Source organism: Mirounga angustirostris, unplaced genomic scaffold (assembly GCF_029215605.1).
Source record: "Mirounga angustirostris isolate CCGP_5_RB_7025 unplaced genomic scaffold, mMirAng1.0.hap1 SCAF_6, whole genome shotgun sequence".
In the NCBI taxonomy this organism is placed as follows: Eukaryota; Metazoa; Chordata; class Mammalia; order Carnivora; family Phocidae; genus Mirounga; species Mirounga angustirostris.
In genome coordinates, this window is record NW_026991714.1 from 4,648,327 (window position 1) to 4,673,132 (window position 24,806).

A 24,806-nucleotide genomic window follows, 5' to 3' on the forward strand; every position below is an offset into this window, starting at 1 on the left:
CTGGGCCTCAGTTTCTCCAACAGGAAAACAAGAGAAAGAGTGGGACCACATGGCCCCTGGCATCCCAGGATGCTGTGGGGACTGTTCCCCCTCAGCCTGTCCCCAAGGGGCACAGTTCCAGCCCCAGCCTTGCTGCTTGCCTCTCTTAGTCGTGGCCGCCAGGGGCCAGGGGAGGATGGGGGGAGCCGAGGGGAACACACAGCAGGACAAATGGACTGTCCATGGTCCACCCGCCTGTTGCTTAACGGGCGGGAGGGGAGGAGTCCTCAGGGATCCTGTTTCAACAAACGTTTCTTTCCCGAGGGGAGAGGAGGGGAAGGCGGGGGAGAGGGGGAGAGGGACCTATTTAAAGCTACCCTGTTGCTTGCTGCCGGCTCTGTCTGTTTGCTGGGGTCTCTGGCCATCCCAGACCAGAGGTGTGGGCTGGGGATCCTCCCGGTGACCTGTCCAGTCCAGGTCCCCTCAGCCACCCTGCCCCAAGATGGGCCGTGGGGTGAGTATCCCAAAGAGAGGGGTCACTCTGTAGGGAGGAGGAGGGCTCTTTGGAGGGTGAGGGAGGCTGTGGGAGAGAAGGATGGGGTGGGGAGGGAGGGGCAGACAGAAGCCAGGCTATGGGGCAGCGTGAACTTGGACTGATAGTCTCCCAGCTACAAATGCTTGCTCGGTCCACAGGTGCACGGCACTCAGGTGCCCACAGGCACTCTGCTTCCCCACTCCCCAGGACGAGCCCCACAGCCCTCCACCCTACCCTGCATCTCTATCCCTGTGTCTCCCACATCCTAGACAGACCCTCTCTCACGGCACCTCTGAGCGTGCCAGCTGAAGGGGGCTTGGCACTGTTAATGCTCCCCGCCTGTGCCACCCCCCGAAAAATCCATTCCTGTGGCAGTCCCAGCCCGAGAAGATGGGGGTCCAGTTTAAGGTTGGAGAGGCCACGGGGCATGGCTCCCAAGTCGCCAAGCAGTTCTGACACCAGCTTTCGGGTCCCTGAGTGCCGGCAGCCGGGAGGGCTGTGGGGCAGAAGAGCAATGTGCCCCCCCAGCCCCAGCCCAGCGCCTCTCCCGACGCCCTGGCCGCACTGCCATCCTCCGTGGCCCTGGGCTGTGAGCACTTTCCCAGAGGCTGGCGAGAGCTGTCTGCACCCCCTCAGGCCGCCCCTGCCCGGGCATTCTGCAGCCCTGGGAATGCCAAGGGGAAGATTAACAACCGTGGATTGGGGGGGGTGGGGAGGGGAGGGCAGGGACAGGCTCTGAATTCTTGGAAATGAAATGTCCATATGGAGAAAAGTCACCCAAGCCCTTACACACTGCGCCTGATTGCTTTCCTTTTGTGGAATGCTGGCTGAGGCAAAGGGTCTGGGGAGCGCCGGGAGGGTGCTGAGCAAAGGGGTGCCTGTGGGGAGCTGTGGGGGAGCTTCTGGGCCCAGGAAGGGGTCAGGCAGGGACGTGTTATTGCACTGTGTTTAGCAGCTGGGAAAACTCCGAGCTTGGACACCAGGGTTCTGCGCTGTGGCAGAAGCTATAAATAGGACCGGTGTGTGTGTGTGTTTGTGTGCACGCGCGCTCATGTGCCTGCAACACACGTGTTCTCCACAGGCCGGGGCCGATACAGATGCTCCTGGGTGAGCACCTGGGTGTGCCTGGGCAGGCACATCTGGGAGCATCCAGGCCCTCCAGCATGGGGGAGACAGATGTCCCTGCGTGTGGGTGAGTGAGGTCTGCGTGTGGGCTTCACGAAGGAAGAAGTCCCACCCCTGGGAAGACAGGCCATCTTAGGGCCCTCAGCCGAACGCTGGCATCTCTTGTTCTGCTGTGCGGGACTCGGAGGAGAGGCCAGGCTGCCCTCCACCAGCCCCCACCCCGAGTGCCGAGAACCAGGGGTCCTGCTCCACCTCAGAACCGGGGAGGCCCAGCTCACGAGGTCCTGCTTGGGAAGCAATTTGACCTTTACTTCTTTGAGGGACCCCAACTGCCTGGGTCTCCTCTTCTCCCCCCAGCAGCCCCGAAGCCCCCTGACCCCCACCCCAGTGGCTGTGTGCAAGCAACAGCAGGTTAGGGAGCGGATCTGGTTCTGCTTGGATGGAGAGGCTGGGGAAAATTAGGGGTCTTAGGGTCGGAGCTTGGAGTTCGACCTACCAGGAGAGCCCTGGAAAGGGAAAGCACCCCCCGCTGCACCCCTGCGAGGGTTCATTCCATCTCTGTCTCTTTCCCCTACATCTGCACTACAAAGCTCGGCCCAACTGTCACCCTGCACCCTGTGGCCGCGAAGGGCAGCGTGAGAGCTGGGGGAAGGGACGGCTCTGGTGGGAGGGAGCCCAACCCGCTCCAGCTGCCACCACGAGGCTGTGGTGGGGGGAGCGTGGCTGATTTCCAGCTGCCCCCCCCCGCCCCGTTCCCAGCCTCTGGCTCTCTCAGAAAGAACTCTCTGTTCTCCTTCAGCATTCAAGACCCGGAGAGGGGGACTCGTGGTTGGGGGGGGGCCGTGGAGGGGGGGGTCCTTGCTTCCTCTCTTTCTTTCTTGCCTGGGCAGCCCGCTCGCCCCAAATCTCCGCAGGCTCCTGGCTGCAGAGCCTGAGATCCTTGCCAGGACAAGAGGGGGAAGGGGCAGTGTGTCCCGAGCTCTGCGCCCGCCTTGGGGAGAACAGGGTGGGTGCTCAGGGGAAGGGATGCCGTGTGGAGCTGCTCAGTCGGCCACGGTGCAACCTCCCCCAAGCACACGGGCTGGCGATTTGGTTCTAATTTTCACAAACTTTAGTTCATGTCGAATGTACAGAAATTCTCTGGGCTCTGCTCCTCTGCCCCAGCCCCAGCCGCCCCCTGCCTTGGTATGCCCAGGCCCCGTTCCTGCCCCTGAAGCTCTGGAGGGTCACCTTGGAGCCGATCTGGCCTGATTTCTTGCCTCTGGTCCCTTTGGGGCTTTTCATCCGTTCCGCAGTTCTGTTCCACCAACGAGAGACTTGGTGAACCCAAAGCATTTCAATCTATCCGATTAAAGGAGCCTTCTTAGGTCTCCTGGCTGGGGGGAGATGGAGACCTTCCCGTGAGCCCTCCTCCATTCCTTCAGTTGGGCTACTTCAGTCTCCCCAAGATGATCAGCCTTCAGGAAGCCAAAGATATACTTGATTCGTGGGTGCTCCCTAGGGAACAAATGCAAGGTTTAGTGTCTAGGAGACAACGGTGTCCAACCCTCACTGAGTCCCCCGCCCTGTTCCTGATCTCACTGGTCAGACCTCTCCAGGTGCTGGACTCATGATCTCGTAAGATGAGGGCAACTGCCACATTCCTGGGATTGCGCCTGACTCTTTGATGGGAAAAAAATGCATTATCCCAGAGCACAGATTTCTCTGGCAGTGAAAGCACTTTGGATGGTGTCATAATAGGTACGAGCCAGTATGCGTGTGTTTGTCCAAATCCGTGGAGTGGACACCACCACGAGGGAGCCCTTATGGCAACTATGGACTTCGGGTGATAATGATGCATCAGTGTCGGTTCGTGATTGCAACCAATGCACCACTCTGGAGGGGATGTTGACAGTGGGATTGACATATGAGGGCGGGGGGGGGGCGGTATGAGAACTCTGTACTTTCTGCTCAATTTTGCTGTGAGCCTAAAACCGTCTTTAAAAGAAAAGTCTACTTTTAAAAAATGCACACTATCCTGTAAAAAAGGACAAACACATTGGCTGTAGATCCCATCCAGGTGTCCAGTCTTTTTTTTTTTTAAGGTTTATTGATTGATTTTAGGGGGGAGCGGCAGAGGGAGAGAGAGTCTTAAGTAGACTCCATGCTAAGTGTGGAGCCCCACGTGGGGCTCAATCTCACGACCCTGAGATCATGACCTGAGCCGAAACCAAGAGTCCGACACTTAACCGACTGCACCCCCCCGGGCGCCCCTAGGTGTCCAGTCTTCATGAAAAACTGAATCACACCACAGTGTGGAGAAGCTGGCTCCTGAAAGCCGCACACGGCCTTAGGGACAGAAATCCAGCCCATCGCTGACAAGGACGCGACGCCCTGAGGGGGTGGGGGGCGGGAGAGGGAGTGAGAAGGCTCTGTCGTGGCCCCCCAGGCCCTCTCCAACCGCTCCTCCCGCAGCACCCCAGCCAGCGGCACCCCCACCCCGTGGAAGGAGGAATTTCCCACCCTGCTCCCCAGAGGTCCCCTGTGGCCCCTGGCAGCCTGGCGGTGGTGAGGAGACCACAGGCTGAGGCGAGGAAGGGAATTGCAGGGCCTCACGAGGCTCCAGGGAAGATGTTCACCTGATTTCACCAGAGGCCCCAGGAATGCCAGGACCTGAGAAGACACACATCTTAGTATTCTCAGAGACATGTCCTTATGCTTTAGACAAATGGGGCCCCGTTGCCTTCTTACCCAGTTGTGCCTTGGGGCCTCAAGTTGTGCAAATTGCCCCTTGCCCGGGAGCAGGCAGGCTGGCCAACAAGAAGGGCACCCTGCCCTGCCCTGACCCCTGACTCCCCAGAGACCCTTCCTCCCCCAGATTCCCAGCTGTCTCTACTCCTCTCTAAGTGGCCACGGTTTGGGGACAAAGCCATTCCTACAGGTGCTTCTACTTCAAGCCGGCCCCCAACCCTGGCCCCACCGCCCTTCAGAATTCTAAATAGTGTAGGATGGTGGTTTTTGAAGGTTTTGTTCTGTTTAGTATTTAGCGGCAGGGTTTTCTCAACAAGCAAAATCTTAGCAGAAGCCCAGCCATAAATAGCCAAGAGTGGGGTCCTGAATCCTGAGCCCCTTGGCCTTCCCTGACATTCCAACGTAGAGCCCGTGGCCCTGCGACTAGTTTGCAAACTGAGGGCGTGGAGTCCCCTCCGCCCTCCACCCTCTCCTCCCCTGGGACCGTCACTGCCTTTGCATCCACCACCCCCAGCGCAGTGCCTGCCTTCCTGGCCTGTCCGTGGGAATAGAGGCTCCAGTCTCCAGCCTCCCTGACTCTCGGGCTTCTCCCTTCCCACCCTCGCAGGCCGGCCGTGAATACTCACCTGCAGCCACCACTGCAGAGAATGGGGGCGGCAAGAAGAAGCAGAAGGAGAAGGAACTGGATGAGCTGAAGAAGGAGGTGGCCATGGTGAGGGTACTGCCTGCCCAGCGGCTCATGGAAACGGGGTCCCCACAGCCCAGCACACTCGGAGAAGCCAGGCCGCCGCTCCCGTGCCCCTTGCCTCAGCCCATGCCCCTCGGCCCTCACACGCGTTCTAGAGGCAGCGCCCAGCCTCCACCCCAGAGTAACTCGACTTCCCTCCCCAGGACGACCACAAGCTGTCCTTGGATGAGCTGGGCCGCAAATACCAAGTGGACCTATCCAAGGTGAGTGGAGAGGCCGTCAGGGAGGGTGCCTAAGACCTGAGAGAGCCCACGCAGCGCCTGGGTGGGCAATCCCGCCCTCTGTACCCGTGAGGAAACTGAGGCCCCCAGACGCGCGACTAGCTGGGGCAGAGCCAGGCCTAGAACCCAGATCCCCTGCTTCCTAGATAATAACTCTTCCTGTGTACCTGGACGCCAGGCCTGGGGGGCCTCCAGGCAGAGCTTTTCCCCTGCCCCAGGCAGCTCCAGTGATACACATCCCAGGGAAGTGACACCTGCAAAACGGTGAGGTAACCCCCCCGCTCTCACGGTAGCCCCACTGTGCGTGCTATGCAGTGATGGGTGCTTTACGTGCGCTTCCTGACCCTCACGAGACCTGCGACGTGGCTGTCTTACACCTGTCCGTCACAGCAGGGAGCCTCGGCGAGGCGGGCGAGCTTCCCAATGTCACAGAAATAAATAGGAAGTGGCACAGTCAGGTTACCAAGCCCATCGTTTCGAAAAATAAAGCAGTACCAAGCAAAACCGTAGTGGGTGCACGCCTCCTCCTGCAGGCCCTCCCTGACTTCCCTTTTGAAATTTCTCTGCCCCCCATTCCTTCACCGTACTCTACTTTTCTTAGTGATCTGGCAGTGACATCTACGTATCGTGTGTCACATCACCGGGTCATAAGCTCCAGGAGGCGCGGACTTCGTGGGTCTTGTCCTCCTCTGGATCCCTAGAGCTGGCAACAGAGCCCAGCATGTAATAGGCATTCGATACACATTTATTAAATAAATGAGTGCACAGACAGAAAGATAATTAAGTGACCTCTGCCCTCGAGGAGCTCCAAGTCTAGAAAAGAACGTGGTCCAGCATCCCCATGCGCCACGCGGACTGTAGCTCTACCACCAGGTGTGGGCTCCGCGGGGACATCTGAACCACGCCCAGGCCAGGCTCTCTGGGGAAGGTGACAGACGGTTACCAAAGCTGTGAGACACTGAAGGTCCATCGTGGTGGCCTCTTCTTGAATTCTTGCTGAAAAGAGGAATGTCTTTCCAGGGAGCCTTATCCAGGCTGCCACTGGGGGAGATCCTGGGGTCCTAACCCACAGGGGTCTCAACCCAAGGACGACCACAGGTGGGGTCACACTCTGCATCTTCCTCAGCCTTCAAGGCCCCCAACACCCGTGGCAAATGCCACCTCCTCTGTGTGGTCTCTCCCGATGGTCCCCCTACCCCTTCCTACCAGGTGGGGTTTTTCTCTCCACATGGACATTGTTCCCCTGCCAAGGAGCTGGTGGGAAGCAGTGAGGAGCGGACGGCTCCGGAGACGCGCTCACGCTCCTCTCCCTGCCTCTCTCAGGGCCTCACCAACCAGCGGGCCCAGGACATTCTGGCTCGGGATGGGCCCAATGCCCTCACCCCGCCCCCGACAACCCCTGAGTGGGTCAAGTTCTGTCGCCAGCTTTTCGGGGGCTTCTCCATCCTGCTGTGGATCGGGGCCATCCTCTGCTTCCTGGCCTACGGCATCCAGGCTGCCATGGAGGATGAACCATCCAACGACAACGTGAGCAGGCGTGCCTGAGCCCTGCACCGGCCCGCCACTCTGTCCTCCAACCCCGGATCCCAGTACAGTGGGGGCAGGAGGCAGGAGCCTCCCGTCACAGCCCCACAGGCCCCTCTGCTCTTTAGGCTGTGAAGGGACGAGGCTCCTCTGTATATCTATAAACACCTCCCAACACGCACATGCACACACACACACACACACACACACTCCCGAATGAGACAGACCCTCCCTGTCCCTTCACACCTAAGTGGGCTTGTCTGGATCTGTGGGGCTTCATGCCCTAAAGAAGTCCCAGTCCTGGGAACTCCCTGCGATTTCCCCTGCCCCTTCCCTTTCTCAGGAGACTGAGGGGGAGGTTGGGGAGAAGGGCTCTCCTCTGCCACTGTCACCCCCAGTCCCAGACAAAGCCCCCGAATGCCGTCTGAGGGGCAGCCGCCCCTCCAAGGTTGGGAGAAGAGCAGGGGCCTCAACCCTTTCTCCTTCCCAGCTCTATCTGGGCGTGGTGCTGGCAGCTGTGGTCATCGTCACCGGCTGCTTCTCCTACTATCAGGAGGCCAAGAGCTCCAAGATCATGGATTCCTTCAAGAACATGGTGCCTCAGGTAGACAGCCGGGTGGGGCTCCAGGCCGGGGCACAAGGTTTCTGGGGAAGCCCAGCTCCTTCTCCTGAGCTCCTTGTGCTCTGAGATGGAGGTGTGGGCAGAAACGACCCTCCCGCTCTCCACGCCGGGACCTAGTTGTATTGCCTGGGGTGCACGGGGTCCCCCTGGAGCGTTGGGAGAGGTGGGAGGCCAGCCGCGGAGGAAGGTGGCAAAAGGACGAGTCCTTCACGAAATGCCCGCCCCCCTCCCACCCCCCAGCAAGCCCTTGTGGTGCGGGAAGGAGAGAAGATGCAGATCAACGCAGAGGAGGTGGTGGTGGGAGATCTGGTGGAGGTGAAGGGAGGGGACCGCGTGCCGGCAGACCTCCGGATCATCTCTTCTCATGGCTGCAAGGCGAGTGGGCCATGCCAGAGCAGCCGGCCGGCCCTACAGAGCTGGGAGGGGCCCAGTGAGAGGGGGGACGTTTGGGAGGCCCAGGTCCAATATCAATGCCTGCCCCCACACCGCCCCGCCCAACCTCGTCTCCCATGTAGTGTTTATGGATCGCCCCCTCGTGTCTGTGTGCTGGGCGTGCCCTGTGGCCCGGGACGTCTCTGATAGCCGCTTCACGGCAATCGGTAGTGGGTGTCACCGTGTGTCGGATGCTCGTCACGCATCCACATAGCTGTCTGATGTCACTCGGCAAGAACAGTGTCATTGTGCGGTGCTGTCATACGTGGTCACCGATGGCACCATGCGCAACCCGAGACGGCACCGTTTTCTTGGGCTCTCGGGTTAGAGGCATCCCCCCACCCCCAGGGCTGTATAATGCTGAGATGCCCCTTACATTCCCCGTTTTACAGATGAGCAAATGGTGGTTGCGTTGGTTAAGTAACCAGCCCAAGGTCACATAAGAAGTCGGTGAGAGCCAGGATGCCAAACTAGGACAGGGACAATAGCTGCGTAATGCTATAAATGCGTGATGAGCACAAGTGTAATTTTGTCCCTTATGTCATGGAGGGGGAGTGTGGTCGGAGCCGGGGGACAACTGTGTGTGCACCCATGTGACTGCCCATCTGGTGACCACACACCTGCTTCCTCCTCAGGTGGATAACTCATCCCTAACGGGCGAGTCAGAGCCCCAGACCCGCTCCCCCGAGTTCACCCATGAGAACCCCCTGGAGACCCGCAACATCTGCTTCTTCTCTACCAACTGTGTGGAAGGTGAGAAGTTGGCCAGTTGGGAGCTCCCCACCCCAGCCCCGACTGAAGCAAGAGTCTAAATCCTGAACCCCCAGACAGGCCTGGGGGCTGTGGTTGTGCTAACTTGGGAGGGGACTGAGGGACCAGGGGGCCCTGAATACTACTGGCTGGGGTGGCCTGACTCTGCGGAAGTTACCTCCCCACAGGGAGATCTATTTTCTGTCTATGCCGAGACTGAGCAGATCCCAACGCCTTCGGACCCTGGGCCAAGACCTCCATACATACACACGCACAAACACAAAGCACAAAACACACAACACATAGGCACACAGACACGAACACACACACCAGACAACACATACATGCGTTTTGACTCCTAGAAGTCCCTGGTTTGACTGGCTCCTCCCATGTCTTCTGATTCTGGGACTAGCTGCTTCCCTGTCCCACCCTTGCTTTGACCAGTGACCAGGCTGGGGAGGCTCAGGCCAGGTGAACACGGGGGCCCCCCCTTCAGGCTGCCCAGTGCACTCCATCTCTGTTCTGGGTTCTGGAGATGAGCGAGGGCCATCAAGAGCTCCCCGAGCTGCCACCATGTAAGCACAGGATACCAAGCCCACCCGAAATCCGTGCCCTCTGTGGCCAGGCCTCCTCGGGAGGGGCCGACAGAGAGAGCTGGTGGGGAGAGAGGTCTGGCTAAACCTCGGGCCTGGGACCGGGGCCAGAGGAGGCCACGTGCCCCACCTCCACGACTTTCCCTTCCCGATTCCCATTTCTCCTCGGCGTATTATGTCTCTGTGAGCATTTTTTTTTTAAAGGTTTATTTATTTATTTTAGAGAGAAAGCGCATGTGGGGAGGGAAGGGCCAGAGGGAGAGAGGGAGAGAGAGAATCTCAAGTAGACTCCACACTGAGCGTGGAGCCGGCCACGGGGCTCGATCCCACGACCCAAAGATCATGACCTGAGTGGAAATCAAGAGTCAGACGCTCAACCGACTGAGCCACCCAGGCACCCCTCACCCAGGTGTCCCCTCTCCTCTAGCAAGTTGGAGTTACAATGAAAATCACCACACATTAGATATCTTAAATTCGTAATGTACTGAGATTCTGAAATTTGCTCTACATTTCCCACAATTGGTAAAAACGCCTAGTAAAATATTCACATTGCGTTCTCTGAAATTGGCTTTGGAGAAAGGAGAAGCAGTGAATAGAACGGACATTTGTTGGGCAGTTAATACGCGCCAGGAGCCAATGTGCCACAGCCCTCCCTCGTTTCCCGATGAAAGCCGTGCCAGGCGGGAATCCAAACAAGGGTACAAACCCAGGTTTGCCTGGCTCCCCGACCCGTGCTCCTTCCCCCATCCCACACCCCGCCCCCACCGCCCCGAGTGTCTACATAAGGCTCGGCAATTGCCTGGCTTCTTCTGAGGAGTCTCCAGGCCCAACGCTGAGAGAGAAAATCTTAAGACCACACGGAAAATCCGTAACATCAGATGCTTTGGATCCTAACAAGCAGCAGACGGAGTTTACTGAGCTCCTCAGGCAGTACTTGGATTTCACTGCCTGCATCTCCTCGATTTGAATTCCGAGTTTATTTGCAAGGTCTCTCCTCGGGCCCAAGTGTGAGGGGGGACGAGTTGTGGTTGCCCAAGTCCGGGCCTGGAGGTCTGTCCAGGGGGAGCCCTCCGTGGCAGGTCCAGTCTCGGGTGGGTGGCCCGCAGGACCCCGGTCTGAGGCTCATCTACCCCGCGGTGGTTTTCCTCTTCCGAGCAGCCGGGCTCCCCTCTGTGTTGCAGGCACGGCCAGGGGCATCGTGATCGCCACAGGTGACCGGACGGTGATGGGCCGCATTGCCACCCTGGCCTCGGGCCTGGAGGTGGGGCGGACGCCCATCGCCATGGAGATCGAGCACTTCATCCAGCTGATCACAGGCGTGGCCGTGTTCCTGGGGGTCTCTTTCTTCGTGCTCTCCCTCATCCTGGGCTACAGCTGGCTGGAGGCTGTCATCTTCCTCATCGGTATCATCGTGGCCAATGTGCCCGAGGGGCTGCTGGCCACCGTCACCGTGAGTGGCTCAGGCCGAGGGGCCACCGGGGGAGGTCTTGCTACCCTTTCCTCAAAGGCAGTCGAGCCTTATTGTATCTCAGCAGTTTGTTCCCTTCAAGCCCCTACAATCTCCTGTCACATTCTCGTTTACTATACGGCTCTGAGTTTGAGCCTGGAAGTCTCAGGTAGGGCCACGCTTCGGCACGGGGTTTCTCTGCCCGAGCTCGTCCCGGCCACCCTTCTCACCCCCCACACACGGTCCACTGCGGTCTGCAGCTCGTCCCGGCCAACCTTGCTGCAAAGCCTCCCTCAAAGGTCACCGATGACTAACTGGCAAACCCAGTGACCTTTTCTCAGCTCCCCTCCGTAACTCTGCTGCAGAAACGGATACAGCTGTCCACCCTGCTAGAATTCTCTCCTCTGTCAATTACTGTGACATGTCACTATTCTGGTTCTCCTCTGCTCCTGTCCCCTGCAGGGTCTCCTCCTCCTCCCCCGACCCCGATTCACAGGCCTCGCGCTCTGCTCCCCCCGCCACCCCCTGGAGTGAGCCCATCTCCCCCCAGTCTCATGCCCGGTCTAGGAGAGAGACTGGCACAGCCCTCCGCCCAGCTCTATGCTGGCCCGCTCTGGAGCTCTGGCCATGTATCTTCAAGTCCCTGTTGGACTTGTCACCTGAATACACACCCATGATCTCAGTTCAGCTTGTCTGAAATCGAACACATTCACTGCCCACACATAGGTCCTACTCGGTGTTTGTGGACTGGGATTGAGGAAGGCGGGGCAGAGCCCTGGTCCGGGGTGAGGTCACGGCACCTCCGGCTCCAGGCTTAGCCCTTCTTCCTCCCCTCTCTCTCCCAGGTGTGTCTGACCCTGACCGCCAAGCGCATGGCGCGGAAGAACTGCCTGGTGAAGAATCTGGAGGCGGTGGAGACGCTGGGCTCCACCTCTACCATCTGCTCCGACAAGACGGGCACCCTCACCCAGAACCGCATGACCGTCGCCCACATGTGGTTCGACAACCAGATCCACGAAGCTGACACCACGGAAGATCAGTCTGGTGACTGGGCACTCCAAGGGGGCCCCGGCGGGACGGGGAGGGTGGGAGTGGACGGGGGCTCTAACGGGGAGCCGCGCTCCTGGTTCTCCCCCACTGCCTCCCAGGGGCCACTTTTGACAAACGGTCTCCCACGTGGACGGCCCTGTCTCGGATCGCCGGTCTCTGCAACCGTGCTGTCTTCAAGGCCGGGCAGGAGAACATCTCTGTGTCTAAGGTAGGCGGTCAGCGGCGCCTCCATGGCCTGCCCACCTTGCCGGGGCCCAGCTCCACCTCTCGCAGCCTCGGGGGCTTCGGGGCCCCCCTCCCTCCGTCCTCCACCCCCCCCCCCCCCCGCCGGCCCTCGTGACACTGAATTCTCCTCTGGCAGCGGGACACGGCCGGCGACGCCTCTGAGTCAGCTCTGCTCAAGTGCATCGAGCTATCCTGCGGCTCCGTGAGGAAGATGAGGGACAGAAACCCCAAGGTGGCGGAGATTCCTTTCAATTCCACCAACAAGTACCAGGTCTGGTTGGGGTGCTGGGACAGGAGCAGGGGAAGGGGCCGAAATGAGGGGGGTGCACAAAACCTAGGAAGAGTGGGGGCATCTGAGGGCCACGCTCCTCGCCCTGCCTCATCCCCCAGGAAAACCGGGGTGACTACATGTCTGGTTGCAAGGACCCCCCCAACTTCCAGACCTCTACTCCTCGCTATACCCCATCACCTTTCAGACTCTGGCTTCAGCCTCCCATCCCTTCCAGCTGTGGGGGTGAACCCCACCTCTGAAATTTCCTTAGGGTATCCCCCAGGCTGCAGGCGTCTGTTCAATGCCCGGAATGCAGTCTCAGCCGCGTCCTGTGTAAACACGCGGAGGCCAGCACGGTGGTGGGGCACTGGTGAGAGAGCCAGCCAGCCCCTAGCACAGTGCCTGTCTTAACTGACCTTGGTAAATATTGGTGAGGTGGATGAATGTCCTATGGGCAGGTGACTCTCAGGTTACAGGGCTGGGCCTTCGAGGCCCCCACTCCCCTTCACACACACACACACACACACACACACACACACACACGGTCTCTCCCTCTGTCGGCAGTAGCTGATGGACCGGGGCTTAGTGCATCAGGGGACGTCTCCTTGGCAGGCCCCCTCCCTAACAGCCTGTCTTCTCTCCAGCTGTCCATCCATGAGCGAGAAGACAGCCCCCAGAGCCACGTGCTGGTGATGAAGGGGGCCCCAGAGCGCATCCTGGACCGCTGCTCCACCATCCTGGTGCAGGGCAAGGAGATCCCTCTGGACAAGGAGATGCAAGACGCCTTTCAGAACGCCTACATGGAGCTGGGCGGGCTGGGGGAGCGTGTGCTGGGTGAGAGGCAGGGAGTGGGGCTGAGCAGGGGCTCTGGGCCTCAGCGGCTGCCCCAGGACAGGGGCGTCGGGGGCACCCAGGCAGTCCCCACGCTGGGCTCACTCTTCCCTCCTGCCCGCGTCAGGGTTTTGTCAACTGAATCTGCCCTCTGGGAAGTTTCCTCGGGGCTTCAAGTTCGACACGGACGAGCTGAACTTCCCCACGGAGAAGCTCTGCTTCGTGGGGCTCATGTCCATGATCGACCCTCCCCGGGCTGCCGTGCCGGACGCCGTGGGCAAGTGCCGCAGCGCCGGCATCAAGGTATGGGCCTGGCCTCCCCCTCCCCTCCCCAGCGCCCCTCAGCCCCCATCTCTTCCAGCTGTGGGGGTGTCCCATGGCTGAGGGCCAGCGGGGGCTGTTGCGCTGCAGATGCCCAGGCCCCTTGTGGCCGCCTCCGTCTGCAGGAAAGTTCGGCCCTGCCTGGGGCTCTCGCCTGGTCCCTTTCGGTCGGCGGCCAGGCACATCCTCTCCCCGACTCATTCTATTCTGATCTCGAGCCCACCTGGCGCTTGGGGCTTGGAGAGCTGGTTGCCCTACCTTCCCGACCAGTGCCCACCCTCTCTACCCCTGGGGGTGGGATGAGCAGCCTCCTGTCCGCGCCCACTCGCTCCCCACACCCCCCGTCAACGGGCTCCGGTCCTCACCCCACCCCCCAAGCACACCTCTCCGAGGTCCTCGTGTCCACGTGCAGTTGCTCCTCGGGGACAGCTCCTGCCACACTTGTCCTTCACTCTGCAAGTACCTATTGTTTACGGCCTGTGGACCAGACACTGTTCAAGGTGCCCGAGTTCACAAACAGACGTAAACCCTATCCATCCTGGAGCCTACTTTCCTGTTTCCAAGACGCCCTCTGCACCAGCCCCTTGCCCCATCTCATGGCCAGGCACGGTGCCGTGGCTGGCTCTTCTTTTCCCAGCATCTCAGCTGATACCACATCAGCTCGAGCTGCCCGCCCACTGAGGGCCAGGGGACACTCAGACGAAGGAGACGTGGTGCCTGGCCTCTGGAGCTCACGGGCTCTCTACGCTCAATCACAGAACCATCTGATAGCTAGGGTCGTGAGCACCTGCTGCGGGCCAGACGCTGTCATAATACAAACAGCCAGTCGGAGGAATCAGGCACTATGCTCACACTTAACCTGTATGAGCTCCGGTAATCTCCACAACAGCCTGATGAGTAAGCACCGGTATCGTCCCTTTTAACAGAAGAGGGAAACTGAGGCACAAAGGTTAACAGGCTCGTAAGTGGTAGAGCCGGGATTTGAACGAAGGCAGCCTGCCGTTTCCTAACTATCACACTAAAGCACGTGTGTGGAGACGTGTGGACGTAAGGGATTTCTCAATCCCAATCACCCTGTCGCTGAGGTAGGCGTCATCAACCCCATTTAAAAATAAAACCAGCTGAGACTCAGCATGGGTAAGTCGCTATCCCAAAATAGACCTGCCAGTAAGGGGTGGGTCAGGTATGTGAAGCCTGGCCCGCTGTGTGGAAAGCCTTGCTCCTGCCCGGCAGGCTGACCACGATCTTGCCACGATCAGAGTCCTTGTGGAGGCCGGCGGACAGTACCCCAGGGATTTCAGAGCAGGGAGCAGTTAATGCTGCCTCAGAGAACTGGACAATGTTTTACCGAGCACATGATATTTGACCTGGGCCTCGAAGGCCGGAGTGTTTTGTAAGGCAGGGCGAGGAAGACTGTCAAGGTCAGGGACAGTGCGTGTCCTGACGTGGTGAGGTGGCACGTAGGGTGCAGGTGCGTGGGGGGCGGGTGGCTCAGCAACACTGGGGATGGAGACTGGGACGTTGGGCCAGGGCCAGCTGGAAGGGCTTTGCCTAAATGCCTGACTTGGGCTTCATCCTGTGGCTCTCTGGGAGCCAGTTTTCAGGAGGCCACCCGGGTGGAGGAGGGCCTGGATCTGGAGAAGGCCTGGAGGCGAGGAGGCAGGGAGAGAGTCCGTGGGGCACTCGTCCAGGCAAGGACCTGAACCAGGGCGGCGACAGAGGGATGGAGGCGAGGAGTCGCGTCTCAGAAACACTTTGAGAACATGGTGACCAAGCTGGACATGGTCAGCGAGGGAGATGCAGAGACAAAGGGACGGAAGGCACAGAGGACAGTGTCAAGCTGGGGGCAGAGGGCAGGCTTGGTGGGGTGATGGGAGCGCATGACAAGCTCAGCTTTGACCTTCAGTTGGAAGCACCTGCTGGACACCCAGGGAGAGACAGCCCAGCTGGCCTAAGCACAGAGCCCAGGACAGAGGGCCAGGACCGGAGAGAGCGAGGCTCATCAGCACACGAGTGCCGTTCAAGACCCGCTAGTGAACCTGGATCAGGGAGGGGGGCCAGGATGAAGCCGGGGCCACCAGTCTTGGGGCAAGTAGAGAGAGAAGAGCCCGGGAATGGGGGGTCACGTTTACTGAGTGTCCCCCTAGTGCCATTCACTCCTCACGACAACCTTGGAAGGTGGGGCTTGTCCCCTCCTGGGGCCGAGACTCGGTGAAAAGACTTGTCTGAGGTGCTACAGCTGGGGAGGGCCGGTGTTCAAGCTTAGGTCCACCATCCGACTCCTCAGCCGCCCCTTCCACCTGGCGGCCACCTGGAGGAGGCAGGAACGAGAAGGAATGAGCCGGGAACCGGGAATAATGGAGTCCCTGCAGACCAAGTGGGGCCAGGTTTCAAGGAGGGGCTGGTGGACAGTGCCAAGTACTCAGACGGGTCAAGCAGGATGAGGACTGCAAAGATGCTTTTGTCTTCAATTGGGGGGCCAAGTGGCCTTCGGGGGGCAGGTTCAGTGGCATGGTGGGGCTGGAAGAGAAGGCAGTGGGCCTTGAAGGGGCTTGCTCCTCAGTATCCGTGAGATTTGCCCACAGACCCACACGTGCAAATGCTTCTTCCTCTGCCTCCAATCCACCCCCGCTCATGACAGACAGCCTTGTAACCCACCTCTCAGATGCCAGCCACCCCCCCACCCCCCCAAACTCCATCCATTCTGCAAGAATCACCTTCTTCCCACATGGAGAAGGGATGTCAGAGGCAGCGAAACAGGAGGTGGAAGGCTGGGGGGCGGGGGGCCATGTCCCCTTCCTCCCTACTCTGACCGGCTGGATGGCCCGCAGCAACCACGTGGACACTAAGAAAACGTGTCCTACTCCTGGCTCCGTAACCTTGAGGGAGTTATGGGCCCTTTCTAAGCCTTCGTCCCTCATTGGTAAGTGAGGGGTCTTTCCAGCTGAGAAGCCCCATAGCCCATGAAATCCAATCTCTGAGGATCCTCTTTCAAGAGGCCCCTGTTAGTTTGTTACTCATCATGGAGGCTTTCCTCCATGGAAGCAAAGTATCTCTGACTCCCTAAGGACAACTTGTCATCCCCTCAAATACACACACACACACACACACACACACGGTTCCACCATTTTGGCTGGGATCTCTGACTCTGGGAAAGGAATGGATTGGGAGGGGGTGTTAATACTGCTTTTCTTTTCTCTCATCTCCTTGCTACCAGGTGATCATGGTGACCGGGGACCACCCCATCACAGCCAAGGCCATCGCCAAGGGTGTGGGCATTATATCAGAAGGCAACGAGACCGTGGAGGACATTGCAGCCCGGCTCAACATTCCCGTCAGCCAGGTCAACCCCAGGTGAGGCGTCCATGGGACAGCCCCGTCTCCGATCAACCCGTCCTGTCCCCCAGAATGCTCCAGGGCCCCGGGGGGTGTTTTGGATCGCTCCTCTGGGACCTTCGCAGGCCTTACCCGTGACACCTCAGCGGCCGGCTCCTCAGCCCTGAGTGTGTCCAGGCCGTGCCCCCAACTCACTGTGCAAACTCAGAGATGTCCCATTACTGTCCTGAGCCACCGTTCTCTCCACTACAAATTTAGGGAAGCATCTACACTGCAGGGTGGCTACGGGGGTGAGGTGTGTGTAAGAAAACTAGCACGTTGCCTAGCAACGACCGTGCTGGGTGAAGATGTCGCCTCACTTCCTCAAAGAGAGAGATGGGACACACAGCCCACGGAGGGAGGGCGAGGAGGACCACAGCCCCGGGGACCCTGCGGGCCAGCGGGCGGGCGGCGGGGAGTCAGCCCCTCTGCCCCCACCGTCCAGAGAAGCCAAGGCGTGCGTGGTGCACGGCTCCGACCTGAAGGACATGACGGCGGAGCAGCTGGACGAGATCCTCAAGAACCACACGGAGATCGTGTTTGCGCGGACGTCCCCGCAGCAGAAGCTCATCATCGTGGAGGGCTGTCAGAGGCAGGTGAGCGAAGCAGGGCCGGCCGGCGGGGTGGGCCGGGCGGGGCCTCGACGGGCTTCCTCCCCTGCTCTGGCTGTGCTTCGTCCAGGGGGCCATTGTGGCGGTGACCGGGGACGGCGTGAACGACTCCCCCGCGCTGAAGAAGGCTGACATTGGCATCGCCATGGGCATCTCGGGCTCCGACGTGTCGAAGCAGGCCGCCGACATGATCCTGCTGGACGACAACTTCGCCTCCATCGTCACGGGCGTGGAGGAGGGTGAGGGGCCACGCGGGCCGGAGTGGCATTCCGCTTCCCGGGCCTTTGCCCCAAGGCAGGGCCACCTCGGGATCCCAGGCACCTGCAGCCCGCTCTGGCTTCCTTCAAACACAGAGTCTCCCTCTCTGGGGAACACGGGCAGCCACGCTCCAGGGGCTTGGGCTGGGGTGGGGGGCCTCCCATGTCCCTGATGTCCCCGGACCTCCCCCCAGGCCGCCTCATCTTCGACAACCTGAAGAAATCCATCGCGTACACCCTGACCAGCAACATCCCCGAGATCACCCCCTTCCTGCTCTTCATCATCGCCAACATCCCCCTGCCTCTGGGCACCGTGACCATCCTCTGCATTGACCTGGGCACTGACATGGTGAGGCCAGGGGTTGGAGCAGTGCAGGGGGTGGAGGCGGGCGGCCGAGGCAAGGAGAGGAGCCCCAGGGCAGCTGGCTAGCCTGCGACAGTTGAGGGAACAGAAGCCCGAGACCTGGGCCATAATAGGGTCTTGGTAATGAGTGCTGGATTCCATCACAGATTCCTTCCCACTGACCGTTCTCTGCACCTGTCGGCTCCCTTCCCCTGCCCTCCTCCCCCCACTCACCCCGCACACAGGTCCCCGCCATCTCCTTGGCCTACGAGGCAGCAGAGAGCGACATCATGAAGCGACAGCCGAGGAACCCCCAGACGGACAAGCTGGTGAATGAGAGGCTCATCAGCATGGCCTACGGACAGATCGGTGCGGCGGGGCCCTGGGGCTCGGGGGGACCCCATGAGAAGTCCCTGCCCAGCTGATGGAGGGATGAGCCCCAGTGGCCCCCCGAGGGGCCAGGACATCCATCTCCGGCCGAGTGGCTGGTCCCACCCTGCTGCCTCCTCTGACCCAGGCCGGCCTTTTGCCCCCCCCCCCCCCAGGGATGATCCAGGCGCTGGGGGGCTTCTTCACCTACTTCGTCATCCTGGCGGAGAATGGTTTCCTGCCGTCGAGGCTGCTGGGAATCCGCCTGGACTGGGATGACCGGTCCATGAACGATCTGGAGGACAGCTACGGGCAAGAGTGGGTGCGTGGGGCCTCGAGGGGGGATGCCCGGGCCCGAGGGGGTGGGTTGGGTGCCTGTGGGAGTGGCCGGGGGGCCAGCTGGGGCGGGGGACTAAGGGCACCCCGTGCCCGGGGTTTGACGAGTTCCCCCAGCGCGCTGCCCCCGCCCCTCCCCTCACCTCTCATGCTGCCCTCCCTGCCCCCCTCCCCGGCCCCCGCAGACCTACGAGCAGCGGAAGGTGGTGGAGTTCACCTGCCACACAGCCTTCTTTGCCAGCATTGTGGTCGTGCAGTGGGCCGACCTCATCATCTGCAAGACCCGGCGCAACTCAGTCTTCCAGCAGGGCATGAAGTGAGTGCCCCCCCGCCCCCCCACCCCTGGCAGAGAGCGCTCTGGGAGCCTGCACCCCCCCACGGGCCCCCTCGCCCTGGCCCACAGCTGGGAGGAGAGAGCATCAGATTGCACCTGCCCGGCCGTCTGAAATAGGTGTCTGGAGAGGAAGGGGTCATATCACCATTTCTGATGAGTTTTAATTTTGCTCCTAATCTACTGCTTTAAGGTTTCCTTCCCTGTCCCTTCCTTTTCATGTTTCCACACCTCTCCCATTTTTTCCCTCTTTGCGCCCATCCTCCCTTCCCTCCTCCATCTCACACTCCAGCAACATCCACCCCACCCTCTGCCGAGCCCTAAGTGCAGGTGCCTCGTGCCCCCCACCATGTGCAGGTAGCTCTAGTTTGACAGCACTGTCCCCCGCCCTGTGGAGGTGTGTTACCCTCATGGGGGCTGGGAGCTGCTCAGGGGCAGGCTCGTGCCTTCTTAGAGTGTGAGTCACCACGGGCCAGTCATCGTGCTGTGATTCAAACACACCTTTGAACCTCACAATAGCTCCATGAGGTAGGTGCTACTTTCCTTTTATGGGCCAGAGACCCCAAAAAGGTTGTATGAGGTGCCTGAGGTCACCCAGCTGCAAGGGTTCACCCAGGCCTGCTTCTAGCGCCCAAGCTCTCGGTGACCGCACGGGGCGGCTGGCCGGTCAGGGTGTGGGCCCCGTCGGTGCTCAGCAATGCGGACAACTGTTAGTGCTAGAACAATCGCCAGCGCTGCTAACCCCAGGCCTCTGCAAAGCCAGTGGAAAAGGAAAGGTGCCCTGAGGACCCCAACGGCGGCAGCCCCACCTGGGGCCCGGGGCGGGGCGCTCAGAGATGCTGTTTGCAAGGTTCCAAAGCTTTATGGAAATCAGCCCCATACCAGAGGGCCACTAGGCTTACTAACGTGTCACTCTGAGGCAGAAGCGTAGTGTGAAGGGCTGTGATCGCACGCTAACGCGCAGCTCTGGCTGGAAGGTATTTATTTCCAATTTTAAATGGGGAAGTGATAGTCATTACTTATCAACAAATAGAGCACCATCAATTAAAATGGGGTCTTTATCGAAGAAGAATAGGAGGGATCCTTTAGTGAGCGGCACGTTTGGGAGATGCTGGCACAAACCATAAAGCCACGCACTGTGTGAGGCTGTAACAGGGGGAGAAATAATCCCACCGAGCCCTTTGCACATTCCAGAACTTTCCACGCTTTATCTCCCGTTCTATTCCCAGCAACCCCATGACATACAGTAGTAACCCCACCTCACAGGGAAGGACCACGAGGCTCAGAGAGGTGCAGAAACCGTGCCTACCACCAAAAGCTAGTAAGTGGCACAGCTCCAACTAGACTCTGCCTGTCTGACTCCAGCAACTGCTCTCAGAACCGTACTCGGTCCTGCTTTTCGGTTCTGAGGTCACGGACACACACCCGGCATTTACCTTCCAGGGAGTGGACAGCTCCCTCTTTGCTAAGTGCTTTACAAACGTTCTCCCCTTTATTCAATATCTACGACCACCAATGACCAGAGCCAGGGAGACACTGAGAATGTGTAGGACACGCACGGGCTCTCCGAGCGCCTTGCTGGGCAGATGACGCGGACTGACACAGACCGCGTGCCTGGAGCCGTAGCAAGAGCATGCACTGCGTGAGGGCAGCCCCACGACTCGGGAAGGCAGCCCGTGTTGACCTCAGAGCACATCAGCAACACGTTAGAAACATTGACGTAATAGAGGAATACGTGTGTTATAGGCAGCGATCGGAGGTGAGATCAGTAAGCAGAAAAAGTAAAGAAATCTACTTTGGTTATGCGTAGCAGGAGAAGAGGGTGTTTGACGACGGAGGGCGGAGGGCGGTGTCTATGACCGTCCCGGGGTATCTTCCGCCACCAGGGCTCTCCCTGGATCTCCCCCACCCCCACCCCCACCCCCCACCCCATTCAACACCACCTACCCTCCTTTCTTTGCCTTTCCAGGAACAAGATTCTGATTTTTGGGCTGCTGGAGGAGACGGCCCTGGCGGCCTTCCTGTCCTACTGCCCCGGCATGGGGGTGGCCCTCCGCATGTACCCGCTCAAGTGAGTGTGGCAGGGCCCGGGTTCTGGTCTTCTGATCCCACTTTATGTGACCACCCTGGGGTGCCCCCGACACTCTCCCTGTTTCTGTTTGGTGCAGGGTCACCTGGTGGTTCTGCGCCTTCCCCTACAGCCTCCTCATCTTCCTCTATGACGAGGTCCGGAAGCTCATCCTGCGACGGTACCCCGGCGGTAAGCACCCCTGCCCCCCGGTGCCCCACCAGTGCACCCCATGCCTGGCCACCCCCCAGGGCTCCCCACCCAAACCATTCCTACTGTGGCTCCTTGCTCCTTCTCCTCATGCCCCCAGGTCCTCAGAGCCCTGACCCTGCCTCTTCCCCACAGACCTGGGACCCCCAACACACAGGTGGTGCTCAGGCCCCTCCTCCCACCTGGATCACAGGACACAGAATTAGGAGGGCCCAGGTCACCTAGTCACCCTGCCACATTTTATAGAAACGGAGAAGTGCAGAGGTGAATTTATTTGCTTGGGGTCATAAAGCAAGGAAGAGCAGAGCTGCCTCTAGAACCCAGGCTTCCTGATTCCCGGGCAATGACCAAGTTTGGCTTTTTTTTTTTCCAACAAGTATTTTTGACCCCTTACTGGACGTTGAAAACGAATGGCCTACAAGCCAAATTCGGCCCGTGGATACTGTTTGGTTTGGTCCGCCCTTTGTGTGGCTGTGTTTTGTAACTGGCCCAATAGCTACAGCTTAGGGGCTTTCACATAAAATCCGTATTTCTGACTTCTGAAAAATCATGAGCTGTCAACCCCACGCACGTCTCGGCACGGCCACCACGGCAGTTTGCCCCTTTACAGAGTCATCTGTTACCTGCCTAGCCCCTGCCTCTCCCCACCCAGCCCACCCTGTGCCCACCCCTAACCTGTGGTCCCAGCTCCCTGGCTTCCTCCCCTCCCTCTCACCCTGATTTCGCCCTCCTCGGGACTTCCCTGGGCCCCTGCACCAGGCCTGGGCTGCACACATGGCCCAGCCCAAGGGGTCGGATCTCTGCCCCCCTCCCCCCACCGTGAGCTCACGACATGCCCTCCCCCCCATCTCTCCCACAGGCTGGGTGGAGAAGGAGACGTATTACTGAGCTGTCCGAGGAAGGACCAGGCTCGGGGCTGGGGCGCCTCAGGTGGTGCGGGGATGGTGATGCGGAGAAGACTGGGGGTGCTGCGGGAGGGTTCGGGGAGCGACAGTGAGGCCACTCAGCAGGCTAACTTGGGGGCGAGTCGGTAAATAAGCCCAGAGTGATTGCCTTGCAGACCCAACTATGAACAATCAGATTACACACCACATGCTAGGGTCCTTCCCAGGTCCTGCTCCACCTGCTCCGTCCTGTTGTCCACTTTTTCTGAAGAATTGAGGGTTACCCCAGCCTCCCCCCCCCACTGTCTGCCCATGCACACCCACCTCCCACTAGAACAGATCAACACCCAAAGGCAGGGACCTGTCTCTACCGGGAGGAAGGGACCGTCTCAGATCTCACCCATGTCCATCTCTCCAGCCTTACCCCACTGTCCATCCCACCCCTCCTTTGCTTCCTGCCCGACTCTGACCCCGCTCCCCCTCAGGATGAGACACAGTTCCTCCTGGTGAGTGCCAGGCGTCGGGCCAGAAAGGGAAGCTGGTTGCAGAAGCCACGCATCCCCAGGCAAGGCTGGTTAAGAACCTCTAGAGGAGAGAGGGCAGGGGGGTGGGAGGCCGAGGATGGACACGGTAACGGGAGCCGGGGAGGAGTGTGCCAAGGACAGGACAGCTGATGTGTGGTCTCCAGCCCTGGGTCCTGCCCTTTTAGAGCTTCCTGCCAGCAGACCAAATCCAGATGTCATCAGAGTAGCGACAAAGGCAGGCCAGAGTGACCCAGGAGCTCCACGGGGACCCCACACCCCTGCAGCAGGCAGTCCCCACGACCCTGCTTTGTGTCCTCTGGGCCACGAGGCCCAGGTGTCACAGAGGCTCCAGCGCTCTTGGTCCCTTGCGCCTGGTAACACCCGGCCCTCCAGAAAGCTAAGTCCTCGAAGTCTCAACTTGTTCCCAGAGGGATGGGTCCCAGTTCATTCCCTGGCCCTGCCACCCCTTTCTCCTTTGTGCCCATCCTGATGAACCGGCGTCATTCCAGGAATTGCCTGGCCATCCACTGGAACCAAGGTGGAGGAAGTCCCCGGAACCTTTCTGTCGCCCATGCATGCAGAATCAGCTTAGGTCAGGAGACTGGCCACACCCTCTGGACAATGAGAGAGCAGACGTTAGGAGGGCTGTTCCTCCCAGGCAAACGCCTTTCACGTTAGTGATCATCCCCCCGCCTTCCCGCTTTCCAAGACTGAGAGTTGGTTTCAGGTTCCTAGGGGAGATGCTTTGCCTTCCTTTACGTGCTCCCACCTAACAGTTTTGCTCTGCAGGCAGCTCTGCTCCTTCTGTAAGCCTGGCCTAGAAGGCAACTGGGAAGTTCCTGTAGAGACACCCAGATGGGCCAAGTGAGAGCCCTACCTAGGGAAACCCGAAGACCTAAGGCAGAAAAGAAGGAGGCCCGTGAACGAGCTCCCGCGGGCTCTCACTTCCCTACACTGGAACTTTACTTTATCAGAAGTACCTTAAAAATAAGTGAGTCGTTGCTTTGGGCTCGGAAACCTAAATGGAAAACCATATTAATTTGGGCCTGATTAATTTGAGACTTGTTGACTGTGGACAAAGCCTCTTTGCCCAATCAATGAAAAAACAGCATTCATTTAGCAAATTAAAAGCATAAACCACATTGCTAGGGATGGCATATGTAGTCTACCTAAAACAATACTTCTGAAGCACTTCAGGAATATCTATGTAGAAGTAGCGTATGCATGGGCTCATCATCGTCAGTTCTCATGTGTTTGTTAAAGAAACATTTGCAAGACCTTTACCTGGTGACCTTTTGTAAGACATTAGTTTGAGGTACTACGTATGTACTTGAAAATAATAAAGTTGCCTTTCTTTATGAAAAAGAAAGCCCTTCCATAATTCAGATTTCTAGACTGAATACTTACCTCCCTCCCAACTGTGGTATTGAGAGTATGCTATGGCAAGACTCGGCTCGTGGAGCAAGCAGCAAAGAACGGCAAGGAGATGGGGAGAGGTTGGGAACAATCTGGGGGCAGACGATGTCGGGGGGAGAAACCCAGAGGGGAAGAAGTGAGTCTGCAAAATGATCTGGAAGAAGATAGAGTAGAGGCCTCCTTCCTCAAGGGGGAGCCTACCCCCGAGAGCCACAAAGGTCTGTTCAGAACAGAGAAGGACCGATGAGCCTATTTGAGCCCAAATCCTCAAGGCCACTTCTGCTTTTTCTGTTCCAGACCAAAATCAGGCCACTCTCAATCTGAGGGGTGGGGAAAGGAGATGGCGGGCTGAGCCCCGCTCCCGCCCCAAGGTCAACACCAACTAGGAGTCTACACTGTAGACAGAGCGCTGTTCTGGGTGCTGGTAGGGGACGGAGGGAAAAGTAGCTGCAATCCTTGAAATTCCCCTAATTAGAAGACTCTGGAAGCCTTCACGGGCGGGTGGGGTGCAATGGGCAGGCGTGTGCTGCAGATGCAGGGCTGGCTGGGTGCTGTGCATTCCCCCCGGGGTCCCGGGGAATGGGATCTGGGAATAGCAGTCAGAAGTCCGTGCCTGGGGCGCCTGGGTGGCTCAGTTGGTTAAGCGACTGCCTTCTGCTCAGGTCATGATCCTGGAGT

At 59.3% G+C, this 24,806-nt stretch overlaps 1 protein-coding gene across 1 annotated transcript; it reads left to right on the forward strand.

Moving 5' to 3' along the window:
* The first annotated feature begins 349 nt into the window (after positions 1-349).
* ATP1A2 (ATPase Na+/K+ transporting subunit alpha 2) lies at positions 350-24,081 on the forward strand. The gene is made up of 23 exons (XM_045876701.3): positions 350-493; positions 4,977-5,081; positions 5,261-5,320; positions 6,662-6,865; positions 7,353-7,466; positions 7,725-7,859; positions 8,552-8,669; positions 10,441-10,709; positions 11,552-11,750; positions 11,855-11,964; positions 12,118-12,252; positions 12,897-13,086; positions 13,211-13,386; positions 16,622-16,758; positions 17,225-17,375; positions 17,461-17,629; positions 17,842-17,996; positions 18,236-18,359; positions 18,536-18,681; positions 18,881-19,011; positions 20,996-21,097; positions 21,195-21,286; positions 22,164-24,081. Exons 1-23 carry the CDS (start codon positions 482-484, stop codon positions 22,190-22,192), a joined length of 3,063 nt encoding a protein of 1,020 aa, XP_045732657.1. The 5' UTR covers positions 350-481; the 3' UTR covers positions 22,193-24,081.
* Positions 24,082-24,806: the final 725 nt, after the last annotated feature.